An 18,490-nucleotide genomic window follows, 5' to 3' on the forward strand; every position below is an offset into this window, starting at 1 on the left:
AAGAAGCTTGTGGGACTACCAATTAAAAAAAAGTTCAACCATACCAGGGGTAGGCAACCTCGGCTCTTTTATGACTCATGGACTTCAACTCCCAGAATTCCTGAGTCAGCTATGCTGACTCAGGAATTCTGGGAGTTGAAGTCCGTGAGTCCGTGAGTCCGTGAGTCATAAAAGAGCCGAGGTTGCCTACCCCTGAACCAGACCTTCCAACTTTGCAAGATCTTTTTTTTTTTTGGCGAGAAGTTGGAAGGTCAGATTGATCTTTTGTTGCCCTGCACACAGAGAACAGAGCTGGAAAGGAGGTTAGTAAAGGAATGTGGTTGCCCTGGGGTGAGGATTAGGATTTGGCATTGTAGATGCACTGGGGTGTGGTGGGGGTTAGGGTTTGGCATTGTGGATTGTGCAGTGTTTGTTTTGGCTAGGAAGGGGCTTGAGAAATGGCTTTTTCCTGCAAAAAAGTAGCCAAAGAGTGAGGCATGCTCACTCTGGAGGCTTATTTTGGCTAGGAAGTGGCTTGAGAAATGGCTTTTTCCTGCAAAAACATTGCCAAACAGCAAGGCGCACATGCCCACAGAGAGGGCTCTGAGTGCCCCCTCTGGCATGCATGCCATGGGTTCACAACCACTGGTCTATAGGTTATGTGTTTTCACCACTTCCTCTCTTGAAAATAGGTTCCAGTACAGTAATGTAGAAAGAATGCACTGGATTTATTTATTTATTTATTTATTTTATTAAATTTATATACCGCCCTATTCCCGTAGGACTCAGGGCAGTTTACAGGGAAAATTAAAAGCATAACATACAAAAATTAAAATCAGTTAAAACAATTAATTCAAGTCCCCAAAATTTAAAACTAAAACCCAATAAAAATTAAAACCCCTCAGCCTGGGCCAGACAGCTTGAAGAGCCAAGTTTCAAGGCAGGAGAAGCGTTCCAGTCTTTCTTGATTAAATTTCACATTTATTTTATTTCTATAGGCACTGGTATTTCGTTTGAGAGCTACAAGCAATACAGTTCAATAGGAAAAACTCATTTGCAAATTCAGAAGGTAAAATATGAATTAGTTTATATTAGTATTGAGATAAAGCCATTTCTATTTCATTTGGGATGTGAAAAAGAAAAGAATTTATCAAATGCTAAAGCTAAATTTCATGCCTATTAGCCCATTAAGAATTCATTTTTACAAAAAAATCAAACAATGTTTGTAGTTTAGCAATCAAGCACAATTATTTTGCTTCTTTTCACAGAGCAGAGGATCTTAACTTGCCAAATATATTTAAACTCAAATTTTCTTTGAAAAAATGCCAACCCATAAATGATTGTAACGCACCTCCAGTTCTCTTTCCTAAAGTTTGATATTCTAATATGAAGTGATATTTATGTTTTATTCATCTTTCTTTTTCTGATATTGAAATAGATCCCATCAAGGAAAACATTTAACATATCTGTTAAAAAATCCAAGAAAACTGTATCTGGGAAAAAATATCAAAAGCAGCTTTCCAAAAAAGTTACCACATTGGAAAGTGAAGGTAACATCTGCAGAATTTTCTGTAATACCAGTTTTAATAGTGCATGTATGTGGGACTTTGTTTTCAGACTAAGCAAGCAATAATAATGGCGAATGCTTTCTCCAATTGAATGGATAGTAGTAGTAGTAGTAGTAGTAGTAGTAGTAGTAGAAGAAGAAGACTTTATTGTCATTTCAACAATATACAGTACAGTACACAGTGAAATGAAACAACGTTTCCCCAAGACGAAGGTGCTACATCAGAGGACACAAATCAAAAAAAGAACAGAACACAAACTACACATAACTCTAAACTAAAAACTTAAAAAAAACTACAAATACAAGTATTTATAGTTCCAGTTTCTTCGTGTTGAGAATTCTAATGGCTTGTAGGAAGAAACTGTTACACAATCTGGATGTCCGAGCCCAAATGCTCCTGTACCTCTTTCCAGATGGCAAAAGAGTGAAGAGTGTGTATGAGGGGTGTGTGTAATCAGCCACAATGTTTCTGGCTTTACGGATGCAACGTGTGATGTAAATATCCGTGACAGAGGGAAGAGCAACCCCGATGATCTTCTTTGCCGTCCTCACTATTCGCTGTAGGGTTTTGCGATAATCCATAAAAAGGTGTCTTATTTTTATATATCATGAAACCATATTCCTATGACAGAAAGATACAAATATGCTACATTTAGTTGGTTTGTAAAGAATTCACAAGCTTAGATCATAAAATACTGCTTTTTTTCCCTAAGGATTGTGTGGAAGCACAGAAGTTCTGCACTGGTTCTGTAGCATTAACATTGTTGAAGATGAACTGATTTACAGATGAACACCCTGTGAAGCTCCATTTATTTTAAAAAATTGTTCTGAACCAGCCAACTACCGGCCTTGTAATAAGGCAAACCCCTATTCAAACAGTAGAGACTGGAGAGCGTCCAAGGCTGAAAAGCGTCTGCCAAGATTTATTAGTCAATTAACAGAGCAAGAAACAAAAACACTGGAACTTGAATCCTCAAGCGGAAGGGTTGCTTTCAGCAACCAGCCCTTCCCCAAACACTCCTTTTATTTAGAGTTCAGGGCGTGGCCTCCCTCTGCCTCCTCCCGAGGAGACCCGCAGCCTTTCTCTGCTTGGTCCTGCTCGACTGCCTCCTGCGTCGGGCGTCCTTGAACAGGGCCAGCTGTGGGTCATCATCCTCCGCACTATCGGGCTCACGCAGCTGAGAAGAGGGCCCCGGCTGGGAGCTCTGCCAAGCCTGCAAGCCATCATCAGCCGGTTCGTCTCCCACACACTCCTCCTCCCCCTCATCTGAGTCATCCGATACATCTGAGCCGGCTGCCGGGCCCACAGGCTGGCCCTGAGTCACAACAAAAATACTGTCTTTCTCCCCTTTGATGATTGTACAAGAATTTTTATTTCTTCTCTCTTCTTAGCGCTGGAACTTCAGCTAGCTTGATGGCTTTGTAACTCCACCTCAGTAGCCAGTTTCCCAAAGCTCTTGTCTACTGAGGGTTTGTTTTTTCCCCCTTTCCCCTTGGTAGGATGGCGATGGTAAGGAGATTTGTGTTGTTGCACACTAAAATAAGTAGGCTTGTTTTCAGCATTTCAGTTTGACAGAACAATCAGAATCAGAATCAAGCTGGAACGGACCTTGGCGGTCTTCTAGTCCAGCCCCCTGCTCAAGCAGGAGTCCCTATATCATTTCAGATGTGGCTGTCCAGTCTCTTCTTACAAACCTCAAGTGATGAAGAACCCACAACGTCTGAAGGCAAGCTGTTCCACTGTTTAATTGTCCTCACTGTAAGGAAGTTCCTTCTTAGTTCCAGGTTGCTTCTCTCCTTGATTAGTTTCCATCTGTTATTTCTTGTCTTGCCTTCTGGTGCTTTGGAAAATACATTGATCCCCTCCTTGTGGCAGCCTCAAATACTGGAATACTGCTATCATGTCCCCCCTAGTCCTTTTCTAGACTAGCCATTCCCAAATCCTGGAACTGTTCTTCATATGTTTGTCTCCAGGCCTTTAATCATCTTAGTTGCTCTTCTTTGCACTTTTTCCAAAGTCTCACCATCTTTTTTATAATGTGGTGACCAAAACTGGTTGCTGAAGTCTAAATATATTATGTCCACAGCATTTTGTTGGTCTACTAATTTAGTCACTTGATCAAAGAATGAAATAAGATTGGTTTGGCATGATCTGTTTTTAACAAACTCATGTTGGCTACTAGTTATAACTTTATTTGTTTCTAGATGTTCACAGATCTGTTTTTCCAGGATCTTCCATGGTATTGATGTCAGACTGATTGGTCTGTAGATTAATAATAGTAATAGTAATAGTAATAGTAATAATAATAATAATAATAATAATTAATAATAATAATAATAATATAAAGTTGGTAGGGACCTTGGAGGTCATCTAGTCCAACACTCTGTTCAGGCAGGAAACCCTATACCATTACAGACAAGTAGCTGTCCAGTCTCTTCAAAAAACTTCCAGTGTTGGAGCATTCACAGCTTCTGGGGGCAGGTTGTTCCACTAACTGTTCTAACTGTCAGGAAATTTCTCCTTAGTTCTAGGTTGCTTCTCCCTTTGATTAGTTTCCATCCATTGCTTCTTGTCTTGCCTTCAGGTGCTTTGGAGAATAGCTTGATTGGCAATCCCTGAGATATTGGAACACTGCTATCATGTCACCCCTCATCTTTTTTTTCATTAAATTAGACATACCCCATTCCAGCAACCATTCCTTATATGTTTTAGCCTCCAGTCCCCTAATCCAGGGGTCCCCAATGTTTGGGGCACCAGGGACCGGTTCCGTTGAGAGAGGTTTTTCTGTGGACTGGAGGGGGCATGGTTTCATGTGCTGCCTGCATCCTGTGGATGTGACTTTCCTTGTTTGTATGGCCCGGTACTGGTCCATGGATTGGGGGTTGTGGACCTCTGCCCTAATCATCTTTGTTGCTCTTCTCTGTATTCTTTGTAGAGTCTCAACATTTTTTATATCATGGTGACCAAACTGGATGTAGTATTCCAAGTGTGGCCATACCAAGGCATTGTAAAGTGGTATTAACACTTCATGTGATCTTGATTCTATCCCTCTGTTAATGCAGCCTAGCACTGTGTAGGTTTTTTTGGCAGCTGCAACACACTGCTGGCTCATATAGTTTCCTGGATCTGTTCCCTCCCCCTCCCCTTTTTTTGAAGATGGGAACCACATCAGCTCTTTTCCAATCCTCTGGTAGTTCCCCAGTGCTCTACGTTTTTTTAAAGATATGATATAATGGTTCTGCAATAACATCTTTCAGCTCCTTCAGAACTTTGGGATGTAATCCATCAGGTCCGGTGATTTATATCACAGATCACCTTTAAACTATTTCTGATAATTTTGGAAGTGCAAATAATAGCTAGAAGTGCCTTTAAAGAAATTTCAGGATTTTATAGACTACCATATTTTGTCTATGCTTGTTCCTTCCCAGATGATTGTACCAAGTTAGTTAGATGCACAGTCTGGACATTCAAACTATATTAGATAATACAATGCTTGTCTGCCACTATAGAATACATAGCAATACATAGGAGGAGAATTCCTTTTTCTAACTGTGCTACAGATTAGAGAATTCATGCATAGATGTGGTTCATTTCAGCTGAACAGAAAATCCCTCAGAAATCATAGTCCAGGAACAGGGATTAAAATAAAAGATTAAATCATCTTGGTAAAGATTTCTTTAATCTTTGCCTTTAACTTGTGAAAAGCCATTTCAGGATTCTTCTGAGAGAAGCTTCTTCCTCTGTATAGATTACTTTTTGGAATGCCACATAACCATGCAACACTATCAATGCGGGGCAGGCATTTTGGGAATTTTGAACAGGAAGTGTAGATAAGAAGAGTTCCAATTACTGCAAGAAAAAAAAGGATTTTCTAGTGTTGAAATCATGCTAATAGCACACTGGGCTCTCTTAATATATGCTTTTTTTGTGTGACATTTTCTGGAGTCTCCACTTAACTAAGAAATGTCAGTTGACAGTTCTCATTCCAGACAATGTTTCTGAAGCCCTTCTCTGTAGAACCACATGCCATAGTGAAGACCATAAAAAGCCGGGGGGAGGGGAACCAAAAGCTTCTTTACCACTTCATATATTTAATGAAGTAAATGCAAATCTCTAGCCCTGCAATGAGAAGGCTTTCAAAAAGACAAAAAAAATTCCAAAGGATTAATGAGGACCCAGATTGCTGGGGTCAATATGGTGACTCTGTAAATCACTTACACAGTGCACTAAAGCACTACGAAGCAGTATATAAGACTAAGCGCTATTGCTGTAAAATTTTGAACAACATTAGCAGAAAGATTCTGTATATTATTGTATAAGATGTGAATGCAGTTATTAACATGTTTTTCTATGGATTATTTTTTAAAAAACCATAAAAAATCTTGCTAAATAATACAGATAGAAAATTGAATTAATTTTTTATTGATCTGCACATCTAAAATGCATGAAATTTATGCTGCCTAGATTTGATGTGATGAACAGCCATATAAATCAGATTGTTGGGGGCAATAAGCTGACTTTGTAATAATGCCGCTTGGGGGGGATGTGAAAGCCCTAATAAGCAGGCATATACATAGAATGAAGGCTACTGCTAAGTTTGTAAAGCCGCCCTGAGTCTTCGGAGAAGGGCGGGATATAAATGGAATTAAAATAAAAAAATAAAATAAATAAATCTAATGCAGGTATTCCTTGATGTACAGTTGTTCATCTACGAAAATAAATGATGAACCCTACACAATCAGCACTCCATTGTTCTGGAAGAGTTTTCTAATTATAGACCAGTCTCAAATATTCAATTTTCAAATAAAGTGATTGAGAAAATAATGATTCTATAGCTCCAATTATATCTGAATGAAATTTATTTTTGGACCTGTTGGTTCCAAGATATGATAATAAATGTAGTAAAAAAACTCTGATTGTGGTCTGCTAATAAAATATGTATTTGCTCATCCATGAGGTCACTTTTCTTCCATACCTGAATATGAGTAATAGCTCCACTTGGAAAGTAAACTGTGTATGTTATTGATTAATTAATGGTTATTTGAATATATAATTCCTAATAAATGATTAATATTTATCAAATGAGTGCTCTTTTTAGAAATAAAGCATACCATATCAAGTAGTGACCAGTTTAAAGAGGATAATGAGAAAGATGCATGGAGCAGACACCAGAACTTACCCAAAAAGAAACTGAAGATAGCTATGCTTCCTCGAGAGGTGACATTATTTATGGATAATAAAAATGTTAAAATAATTATTAATGGATCTGGATAACATAAGAATGTATTCCTTATTCTTGTGCAAATTAGCCTTTGACTTCATAACTTAGTTTTCAACATATATTTGCTTGATTTATTTTGTAGCAAAATAAATCAGCTCTCTCCCAGGCAATGAAAGTTATTTGTCTAAAATGAACTAATGATCCAGAAATGTTTTACAAATCTGAGAGTTGTTCAAAACTCTCTCTGTTTGGGTTGGTTCAGATTCAGTATCAGTCTCTTTTAGATCGTGATGGGTTCAGAGTCAGCCTGACAATAAACATCACTCATGTAGAAAGACTGGCTATATTTAGATGACTTATTTTATGAAATAGTTAATTAGGATATTTTGGATATTGTGTATCAGAAAATTCATATATGTGGAGAAAATTATTTTCCAAAATTCATAGGACAATTTCAGAAGAAAATTATTCAGATTACAGATTTTCTAATATATACATATATATATATTTTCTTCTGTTCAATCTTGTCCAATTCCTGGAGACTAACTGAGAATGTCCTGGCAGTTTTCTTGACAAGGATAACTATAGAGAAACAAGACCTAAAGGGGATGATTGTGAACAATTTTAAATATATTACCAAATTTGTGGAATAATCATTCATCTAAGATAAAAATTATTCATTCTGAATGTTGCTTTAGTAATAGATCTAGCCCTGAAGCACTAATAGTCATGTTTATTTACGTTCTAGTCACACCCAGCTTGCTATGGTCCCGAGTTGACGTGGCATCGCTTCAATATTAGTGGTCACAGTCCACTAATTCAACATTACTTCCAGAAGCATGGTACTGAATCAAAATCAGGATGTGACATCTTTCTCTCTAGGAGGGAGATATACAAACCAATGCCATATCCTTATGATATTCCAAAGAGAAGTATTGATGTCTATGGAGATTCTCAGTCATCCAGGTCATGGTTGTCCCAAAGGTGGTTTTTCAAAAGGCAACTGGACTTTTCTTGTTTTTCTTTGAAGAAGTTTTGCTTCTCATCCAAGAAGCTTCTTCAGCTTTGATTGGATGGTGGGGAATGGAAGGATTTATATTCCATGCAGACAGCTGGTCATTTGCATTCTTTTAGAGAATTGTTGAAGCCGCTTGGAGGTTTATCTATGCAAATAGACGTGGAGCCTTCTTGGAACTGCTGAAAGGCCTGTGTTGTAGACTGGAGATAGATGGTGTCATATCCTCCCCTTCTGTTGAGAGAGGGCTGTTCAATTTTGACACAGATGGCCTCTTTGACCCCTTTTTCAAACCAGCAGTCCTCTCTGTCCAAAATGTGGAATTTGCTGTCTTCAAAAGAGTGGCCTTTGTCTTTTAAATGCAGATGGACTGCTGAATTTACATATAAATGTCTAGGTCATTTTGGGAACCCATTACTTTTTCTTTGTGGTTTGCTTAAGAAAAAAATTCTAAGTAGAAATTTCCTTTACTTTTAAATTCACTGATTCTGTCAAAACATATGCAGAAGTGATCAAGGAAAGTTTTCATATCCTTCATCAGAATCACAAAGCCTTCAGAAAATGTTATTGGCAACAATACAGAGAAATGAGAAATTTTGATGAACAGAACAAATGTAACCAGGAACTTTACAGGTACCCAAAAGTGTATATTGAAATGACATAATTTTATGCATATAATGCCCACATTTTAAAACTGTTTCTGGATATAGATATAGTTTATGTAACAGCCACACTGTTTTCTTCCTCTACATTTTCAGATTTTGTTCCATACCATCTTGTGTGATGAAGAGATCTTACCCATCCTTTTGAATTGGCTGACATTGTTTTAATAAAGAATTGAAATGAATTCTAGCATCATGATATCAACATGAGGGAAACAGGGCTCCCTCTAGGAATTTCCTGTTTCTTACATAATGCATTTAATGTTAATTCTTATTTCATTGGCCACTCTGAATTCATTACGCTAACCCAATACATTCCCTTAAGGATTCTTGTACTTGTTTGCTCTCACATTTACATACTTGATTTACCCCAAGCTTCACGGTTCAACAAAATCCAAGCTTTACTTTGTAACATCCATGTGTAATCTATAAGAATTGCATTTCTGTTGTATGGATGTTACACTATTCCTGAAATTAATGTGATATTTTTTACTCTGTAAAAAATCCCAGTAACTTTTAAATATATTACTGTTACTGGAGAACTCAACTGCTTAAATAGGATAGATGGGGAACTCATCAAATTTGCAGATGAGACCAAGTTGGCAGGAATAGCCAACACTCCAGAAGAAAGGCTTAGATACAGAAGGATCTTGACAAACTTGAACTTTGGGCACTATCTAACAAAATGAAATTCAATGGTGAAAAAAGTAAGGTTCTACACCTAGGCAAGAAAAACCAAGTGCACAGGTACAGTGGTGGTACCTTGCTCAACAGCAGTAACTCTGAGAAGGATCTTTGAGTCCTAGTGGACAATCACTTAAAATATGAGCCAGCAGTGTGTTGCAGCTGCCAAAAAAGCCAACACAGAGCTAGGCTGCATTAATAAAGGGATAGAATCAAGATCATGTGAAGTACCATTAATACCATTTTATAATGCCTTGGTATGGCCACATCTGGAATACTGCATCCAGTTTTGGTCACCACAATGTAAAAAAGATGTTGAGACTCTAGAAAGAGTGCAGAGAAGAGCAACAAAGATGAATAGAGGACTGGACACTAAAACATATAAAGAATGGTTGCTGGAAATGGGTATGTCTAGTTTAATGAAGACAAGGACTAGGGGTGACATGATGGCAGTGTTCCAATATCTCAGTGGTTGCCACAAAGAAGAGGGAATCAAGCTATTCTCCAAAGCACCTGAAGGCAGGACAAGAAGCAATTGATGGAAAATAATCAAAGATAGAAGCAACCTAGAACTAAGGAGAAATTTCCCGACAGAACAATCAGTGGAACAACCTGCTTCCAGAAGTTGTGAATGCTCCAACACTGGAAGTTTTTAAGAAGAGACTGGACAACCATTTGTTTGAAATGGTATAGGGTTTCCTGCCTGAGCAGGGGGTTGGACTAGGATCTCCAAGGTCCCTTCCAACTTTATTATTATTATTAATTATTATTACTATTATTATTATTATTATTATTATTATTATTAATAATAATAATAAATGACAACAGCAAGTTCTCATACCTCACTCCTGCAGCCCAGTTTCCTCCCCATCCTCCCCCCTCACCCACTATATTTGAATGAAATAAGTATTCTATGAAAAACATTCATTATCTCATAAGTAGCTGGATTGTAACTTGGACTCATTGTGAAAGGCTTTATGTATACATATATATATACATATATATTTCAAGAATTTACGAGTTGCCTGCTTGAGAGCTTTATCAGAAAATATGGCTTCAATTTTTAGCTGTAATCATAATCTAGGTTTATTCTCAGCTTTAAAATTCAAATATCTCTTCTGCCACTTTATGCTCAAATTAATTTCAAATTTTTTCTTGTCATCTTATTCTGCAGACAAGCTATAAAAGAAGAGATAAAGAGAAAGGCACAAAAACCAAAAGAATTGCTTTCTTTGAGGGATGCAGAACCTTCATCCCTGTTTTCAAAAGATTCATCTGGGAAACGTAGTTAACCTAGATCTCTCCTTCTGAACTGACATTGATTGAGTTCACTGGAAGCATGTTACAGAATGACAATTTAAATAAAAGTAATGAATCTAGGTTTGATACTAAATGAAAATATATTGCTAATTAGAAATAAATGAGTGCTATTACATTAAGGGGGAAGAATAAGATAATGTTTTGGGAATGCTAACTGGATATAATTTTGTTTTATTCTGAATATAATTTTTCTCATTACATTTCATTTTATTGTTGTATCCGTTTCATTCTTTGTCCAGTTTAAGAATATATTGACTCTAAATTGGATTATTTGCAGCTTTTCTAACACCAATTTCATAATAAGTATACAAAACAGCAATACTTCTTTCCTTTAGAATTATAATATCTAAGTTTGGAATGTTTGTTAACTGAACTCTACATTTTAGCTCTTATGCGCAAAGTGTTATTTTTCTTTATTCTCCCATCTTAGCCCCGGTAAATGAAGTTTAAAAGAGCATCTCTTTTAAAAGAAGAGCATTTCCAAATATTAAAAATTTTATTCTACTAGTATGTGTGTAATAAGTTGTAATTATGTTGTAATTTATGTTGTAATTTAATCATGACAATATATGGATTGTAAATATGTATAGCAGAGAAGTCATTGTTTTTATTCTATTTGTCAAAATATAAAATAATATTTTGTTAGGTTCTGAGCAGTATCTTTCAAGGAGGATATTCCTAAACTGAAGCATATGCAGAAGTAAACAACCAAGATAATTAGTGGCCTAGAAATTTACATTTCTGAGGGGAAACTGGGGAGACATGATAGGTCCTCTGAAAGTTCTGAAGGACTGTTATATAGAAGTCCAGCAGAATTGATCTAATTGTTCCTGAAGATGTGCCAAGAAAAATTGAGCTTAAAGAAGGTAGATTTTAATTGATCATAAGAAAAAAAAATTCTAAAAGCTGTTCTTCTGTGTAGCTGCTCTTAATTGTTAGGAATTATTCTATATCCTTTGGAATGGTATGTCAATGTTTACCAATCTTGGCAATTTACTGTGGAATTCTGGGAGTTAAAGTTCACACCTCATAAAGTGGGCAAATTTGAAAAACACTGTTTGAGAAGCTAATTTCTTTTTTCCCTCCAATTTGGGAGCTCTGTTCACAGAAGCTGTAAACTGTGCTTTTAAAGTCAATGTCTGAGCTGCAGAGCAGTCTGTTTCAACTTGGGTCAAACTTAAATGCATATAAAACAAGGTCTGAGCAGTATTTTGAATGAAGGGAAATCAGCATCTCTGTCCCTAAAGCTGCAGATTATTTTCCCCCCCCCCAGATTTTCTCTCCCAGCCCAATTTACTTCCAAAATTATTAAAAAGTTACTAACAAGTTTGCATAAAGGTGACATGAGAGAGCTGAGAGGAGATAAACTTCATCTTCTTAATTTACCTCAGAGCCCAACTCTTCACTTTACCTATCTAATTTACCTCATAGCAGAATGTCTGGTTAGGGAAGCAATAAAGGTATGAGCAAGTGAGTAGATATGATATGCCATTCTAAGCTCCTTTGTGATAAAAATGTAACTTTCATATGGCTAAAAGAAGACAGCCTTTGCGAACTTTATGCTTCTAGCTTTCACTCTGAGACAAGACTCCAAAATAAAAGTTGGCCTCCATAGAGAAAATCTGTATTAAAATGTGTTCTGGAAGGATGAGGATCACATATAGCTTGTATACAGTATACCATTTTTTTCAAACTTTGCATTTTAAACAATATGTTATTTCTAATTTATTAGATGGCTATTGCAGATTTAGACAGGAAAATGTGGCCTATGATGGAAGTTAATAACATTTTATGTGTATATGATAACATGTAATACAATAGATAATATTGCATAATTATCTATGTACACACACAATTATAATACAGGAGTGCAATTTGAAGATTAGATAAGTTATTAATCTCACTATAATAAAATTCAATGTGAACATATTAGTTTATTGTTACCATAGTTTTATTACCACATTGTTATATCGTGCATTTATTGTTACTACTCTTGTTAATTGGGATTTTATCTTGCAAACAGCATAATGACCCATGGGTTTTAGTATTTAATTGGCTATACTATGTTCCTTGTCTTCCAGCTAACTCAGATTGCCTCCTTTTATTCCACCTATTGATGGGACACAGTGAGCTTCTTAACTTTACGTGTGTATAAGTATATTTAAATCTAAAACTGCATAGAACAGTTTTATCAAAATGGGTTTCAGAACACTGGAGGTCACTGTGAATATATTAAAAATCCTAAGAGCTTTATTAACAAATTATTTTGCCTAAAATGCAAGAAAGCTAATATATAAAAATATGTAAATATTAATTATAAAGCAGAAAAGATTCATATGAATATAAGAACAGGTGGAGATGTTGTTTGATGCATTTTGAGTAACCATAGCTTTATGCTCACTTCCTTTCCTCACAAGGAGTTAGTGTCTCTGTTAAAGTACATTTATTAATTTCATTCAGAGGACCATCACTTCACAGGTTTAGCCTAGTTAAACATATTTTCTTGAGGGACGTTTGGCTTTCTTCAAACATGAAAGTGAGAGAACTGTATGGGATAATCATTATTTCAATAAGACAGAAGTACCATTAATTTTATAAATCTCCAGGTTTAACATTTTAATTATTGCCCACATTCTGGATGCTAATTTACAATATTCAAATAATTGTGAACATTAAAGTTAAAACATATAGTAAATATATAGTGTTTAAGGACTGCCTTCATGTGTTATAGATATTCATAATTACAGTGAACGATGTGAAAGAAGATTTTTTTAAAAAAAACAACCTCAAATTATGTTGCAAAATTTTTGGTAATCATTTTAAAGTAGAGTAGAATAGAATAGAACAGAACAGGAAACCCTATACCATTTCAAACAAATGATTGTCCAAACTCTTTTTAAAATCTTCCATGTTGGAGGATTCACAATTTCTGGAGGCAAGTTGTTCCACTGATCAATTGTTCTAACTGTCAGGAAATTTCTTCTTAATTCTAAATTGCTTCTCTCCTTGATTAGTTTCCACCCATCCATCCCTGAGATATTGGAACACTGCTATGATGTAGTCTTTCTTTTAATTAAAGTAAACATACCCAATTCCAGCAACCATTTTTATATGTTTTAGCCTCCAGTCCCCTGATCATCTTTGTTGCTCTTCCCTGTATTCTTTCTAGAATCTCAACAACAGATAAGTCTGTCAAGATCCTTCTGTATCTTAAGCCTTTCCTCTGGAGTGTTGGCTATTCCTGCCAGCTTGTTGTCATCTGCAAATTTGATGAGTTCCCCATCAATCCCCTCATCCAAATTATTGATGAAGATGTTGAAGAGTACTGGGCTTAAAACAGAGCCTTCTGGTACCCCACTGCATAATTCCCTCCATGTCGATGCAGTTCCATTGAGGACTACGTGTTGAGCGTGGTTGGTCAGCCAGTTACAAATCCATATGGTTTCTTTTGAGAACTGTTATTTTTCTTCTTCCTTGATATTGTGCTAGACTGGACTTTTATAATCTCACTTTTCAAAATTTCTTGTTTATTCTTTTTCTTTCAACCTCAAAGTAAATCTGTCCATTTCTGCACGTTCTAGTATTTTTTAAATTATTTCTTCCTCTGGTAGTATTTCTTCATTTTTCCAATATTGTGTGAATATGATTCTTGTCGCTGTTATCACATGTGGAATCAAGTATATACTTTATTTATCAATCTTTTCTGGCATTATAACTAATTAAAAAACTTCAGGTTTACATGTTTCCCAACATCTTTTCTAGCCCAGTATGTATTTTTGTCCAATATTTAATTTAATTTAATTTATTAATATTTCTATACCGCCCTTCTCCCGAAGGACTCAGGGCGGTGTACAGGGCAAGAATAAAACAAGAGTTACAAAAATTAAAAGATAATTAAATACATGCCCATAAAAACAGTTGATACATTAATAAAAACCCCAATAAAATGATAATAAAAAAACCCCACCAATCCCCCCTCAGGCCAGGCCGGCTTGTTCGAACAGGTATGTTTTCAGATCGCGGCGAAAGGAGCGGAGATCGGGCGCCGTCCGGAGCTCAACCGGTAACTGGTTCCATAGCTCCGGGGCGCCCACAGAGAAAGATCTCCCCCTGGGGGCCACCAATCTACATTCTCTGACCGGTGGCACCCTGAGGAGTCCCTCTCTGTGGGAATGCACAGGGCGGAGGGAAGTTGACGCCGGCAGCAGGTGTTCCCTAAGGTACTCCGGACCCCTGCCATGTAGGGCTTTAAACACCATTACTAGTACCTTGAATCTCATCCGGAAGACAACTGGCAACCAATGCAGCTCACGGAGCAGAGGTGTGACATGGGAGTATCGGGAAACTCCCAACACAACTCTCGCGGCTGCATTCTGTGCCAGTTGGAGCTTCCGGGTGGTCCTCAAGGGCAGCCCCATGTAGAGAGCATTGCAGTAGTCTAGTCGAGAGGTCACGAGGGCGTGAGTGACCGTGCATAGATCATCCCGGCTTAGATAGGGCCGCAACTGGCACACCAGGCGAACCTGGGCGAAAGCCCCCCTAGTCACGGCTCCTATGTGGTCTTCCAGAGTGAGCCGTGAATCTAGGAGGACTCCCAAGTTGCGAGCCCTATCTACGGGGGGTAATAATTCACCCCCCATAGCGAGAGGTGGAATGTCCGAATAAACCTGGGATGAAGGTATGCAAAGCCACTCGGTCTTGTCGGGGTTGAGTTGAAGTCTGTTCCTCCCCATCCAGACCCGAACCGCCTCCAGGCAACGGGACATCACGGTGAGGGCATCACTGGGGTGGTTTGGGGTCGAAAAGAAAAGTTGGGTATCATCAGCATACTGATGATACCCAACTCCAAAACCACGAATGATCTCACCCAGCGGTTTCATATAGATGTTGAACAGGAGAGGCGAGAGGACCGACCCCTGAGGAACTCCACAAATGAGAGACCTCGCGGTCGACCTCTGCCCTCCTGCCAACACCGACTGCGAGCGTCCCTGGAGATAGGAGGAGAACCACTGCAAAACCGTGCCTCCCACTCCCAATCCCCTGAGACGCCGCAGCAGGATACCATGGTTGATGGTATCGAAAGCCGCTGAGAGGTCTAATAGGACCAGAACAGAGGAATGCCCCCTGTCCCGAGCCCTCCAGAGATCATTCACCAGCGCGACCAATGCCGTCTCCGTGCTGTACCCGGGCCTGAAGCCCGATTGGTACGGGTCTAGATAATCCGCTTCATCCAGGACCAGAGGGAGCTGATGTGCCACCACACTCTCAACAACCTTCGCAAGAAAGCGAAGGTTGGAGACAGGACAAAAGTTGTTCAATACAGCTGGGTCCAAGGCAGGCTTCTTGAGGAGGGGCCTCACCACCGCCTCTTTCAAGACGGCGGGGAAGCTGCCCTCACTCAAAGAAGCCGATATAACTGCCTGGAACCAGCTGCGTGTCCTCTCCCGGGCTGCATAGACCAGCCAGGAAGGGCACGGGTCCAATAAACATGTGGTGGTGCTCAGCCTCCCCATGATCCTGTCCACTTCCTCCGGAGTCACAGAATCAAACTCCTCCCAGGTGATATCGACAAGACCGCCCGTGTCCTGCTCGACAGACTCTGCCCAGTCAGAGTCCAGACCGGTCCGAATCCGAGCGATTTTGTCCGACAGATGCTGGTTAAACTCCTCGGCACGACCCTGCAAGGGTTCCTCCCTCACCTCCTGATTCAGGAGGGAGCGAGTCACCCTAAACAGGGCGGCCGGGCGATTATCTGCGGACGCGATAAGGGTGGCGAAGTGGTTAGACCTCGCCTCCCTTATCGCAGCGAGATAAGACCTATTATAGGTTCTTAACCGCAATCGGTCGGATTCGGATCGGCTGGATCTCCAACCGCTCTCTAGGCCCCGTCTCCGATGCTTCATCTCCCGGAGCTCCGCGGAGAACCATGGAGCTCGACGGGATCTGCACCGGGTCAGGGGCCGCAGGGGTACAACTCGGTCAAGAGCCTCAGTGGCTGCCCTTTCCCAGGCTTCCACTAAGGCGTCTGCCGAGCTGTGAGCAAGGGAGGCAGGTGGGGACCCCAGCGCCACCTGGAACCTCTGGGGATCCATTAAGCGTCTGGGGCGGTACCATTTAATAGGTTCCACACACCCACGGCGGGGGGTGGCAAAACGGAAGACCAGCCGCAGGAGATGATGATCGGTCCATGACAGGGGCATAACAATTGGGGAGCCCCCACCAAGATCATCTAACCACCGTCCAGATAAGAAAACTAGGTCAAGGGTGTGGCCTCCCTCATGAGTCGGTCCCGAAATTACTTGCGTCAGGTCCATGGCCGTCATGGAAGCCATGAACTCCCGAGCCAACTCAGATGATCCTCCCAGAGATGGTAGATTGAAGTCCCCCAAAACTATAAGTTTCGGGAACTCAATCACCAACCCAGAGAGGACATCGAGAAGCTCAGGCAGGGCTGCTGCTGCGTGACTAGGCGAAAGGTACACCAGCAGCAAGCCCAACTGCGCACCAGGGCCGCATCTCAAAAAGAGAGACTCACACCCGACTATCTGGGGAACGGTGGCCTCCCGTGGACACAAGGTCTCCCTCATAACAACAGCCACACCCCCACCCCTACCCTGAGCCCGAGGCCGGTGTAGCACCCGGAAACCTGGTGGGCAAAGATCAACCAGAGGAATACCGCCCTCTGGGCCCAACCAAGTTTCCGTGATGCAAGCCAGGTCCGCCTGCTCACCCTCGACCAAATCACGGACGAGAAGAGCTTTGTTAGCGACAGACCTGGCATTCAAGTACACCAGCCGGAGCTCAGGAGGCTGCACATCCTCACTCCCGGGACCTCGGGGCGGAACCAGAGGGTCGGAGTGCCTCACCGCTTGTAAGCAGCGGAGAGACCTTCCCTGAGATCGATACGGCCCTCTGTTCCTACACCTGCTGCCATTCCCTAACGTCGTGGGAATGGGTAATCCCACGACTGGCCCTGGAGCCCCAGAAGCAACCGACCCCCGCTCCTCCCCCCCGCGATCCGCCTCGGCACTGGCCTGAACAAAGGTTGTTGGACTGCCCCCCTCGTCCAAACAACCAAAAGAAGTACCCTCCCTCCTCCCTAACCCCCGAAAAAATTTCGACAAAAAACTAACCAGGGACCTCTTATTAGGTTTACGTCGGAGGCCCCTACCCATGCCAAGCCATCTCTCAGGGTCCCAATAAGTGGGCCCTTCCTCGAGATTGTACTCGGCTGGAAAGGCGGGTCGCCCCCAGGAAGGGGGAGCACCCCTGAGGGCGAGCAAGTCCGTAGAGGAATACCTAAGATAAGGCATAAGAGCAGTCCAGATGCAGGCAGTCCATAGTCCGTAAGGAGGGTCTAAGCAGAGGACAAATAGGTGTCCCGACCCTCCACCCAGCCACTGCCACTCAGCTGGGTGCACCCCCAGGACAGGCCAACCACCGTCCTCTCATGACAGTCGCAAGGCCTATTCCTGGGGGGGTGGTCTGAAACACCCATCCTGGGTATAGCATGTCCCCTAGAGCTCTCACCTCTAGGGGCAGCAGATGTAAGTTCAAGCCACCCTCTCATGGTGGCTAATACCCAGGGAACTCTGAATCCTTTGGGGATGATATGTGGGTGACAATAAGCAACAGTCCGAAGGCAGAAGTATAATAGTGTAATAATCCATCGTAATACGCCATCAAAGTCTGCACTGCCAAACAGCCGAGTCCTCCGTTGCTCTGCCGTTCCAGAGGATTGTTCATGGCCACAACTCCATGGGCCCTCAGTTCTGCAGTCATTGGGGCCTTCCAGATTGTGGTCTACTGAGTCTAACTCCCTTAGGTCCCAAAATCCATTGGCACCGACCAGAATCACACCAGGTGCCACGGAGAGCATAGGTCTTTCAAGGGACCGCTGGGTTCCATTGGGCTCCACCGGAGTTAACCGGCTAACCCGGGAACCTTCGGGGCCACCAGCAACAGTGAGGGTACCAGGCCATCTCAGAATAGGCCTCTCTTCTCTCCTAAAGCAATATCTCTTTGCTTTAACAGATGTCCA

General features: G+C 40.7%; 1 protein-coding gene across 1 annotated transcript in view; it reads left to right on the plus strand.

The window, feature by feature from the left end:
- The window catches only part of FAM227A (family with sequence similarity 227 member A), a gene marked incomplete at its 3' end in the record, with an annotated part of 31,796 nt that extends 21,375 nt beyond the window's left edge, over positions 1 to 10,421 (plus strand). The window contains exons 12-17 of the mRNA XM_081330639.1: positions 978 to 1,048; positions 1,418 to 1,529; positions 6,646 to 6,764; positions 7,517 to 7,700; positions 8,242 to 8,416; positions 10,304 to 10,421. Of these exons, the coding sequence (XP_081186765.1) occupies positions 978 to 1,048; positions 1,418 to 1,529; positions 6,646 to 6,764; positions 7,517 to 7,700; positions 8,242 to 8,416; positions 10,304 to 10,421 (779 nt within the window). The remainder of the gene's footprint in view (positions 1 to 977; positions 1,049 to 1,417; positions 1,530 to 6,645; positions 6,765 to 7,516; positions 7,701 to 8,241; positions 8,417 to 10,303) is intronic.
- Between the last annotated feature and the right edge of the window lie 8,069 nt (positions 10,422 to 18,490).

The sequence above is a fragment of the Vipera berus genome (genome assembly GCF_964194415.1).
Source record: "Vipera berus genome assembly, chromosome: 6".
Lineage (NCBI taxonomy): Eukaryota > Metazoa > Chordata > Lepidosauria > Squamata > Viperidae > Vipera > Vipera berus.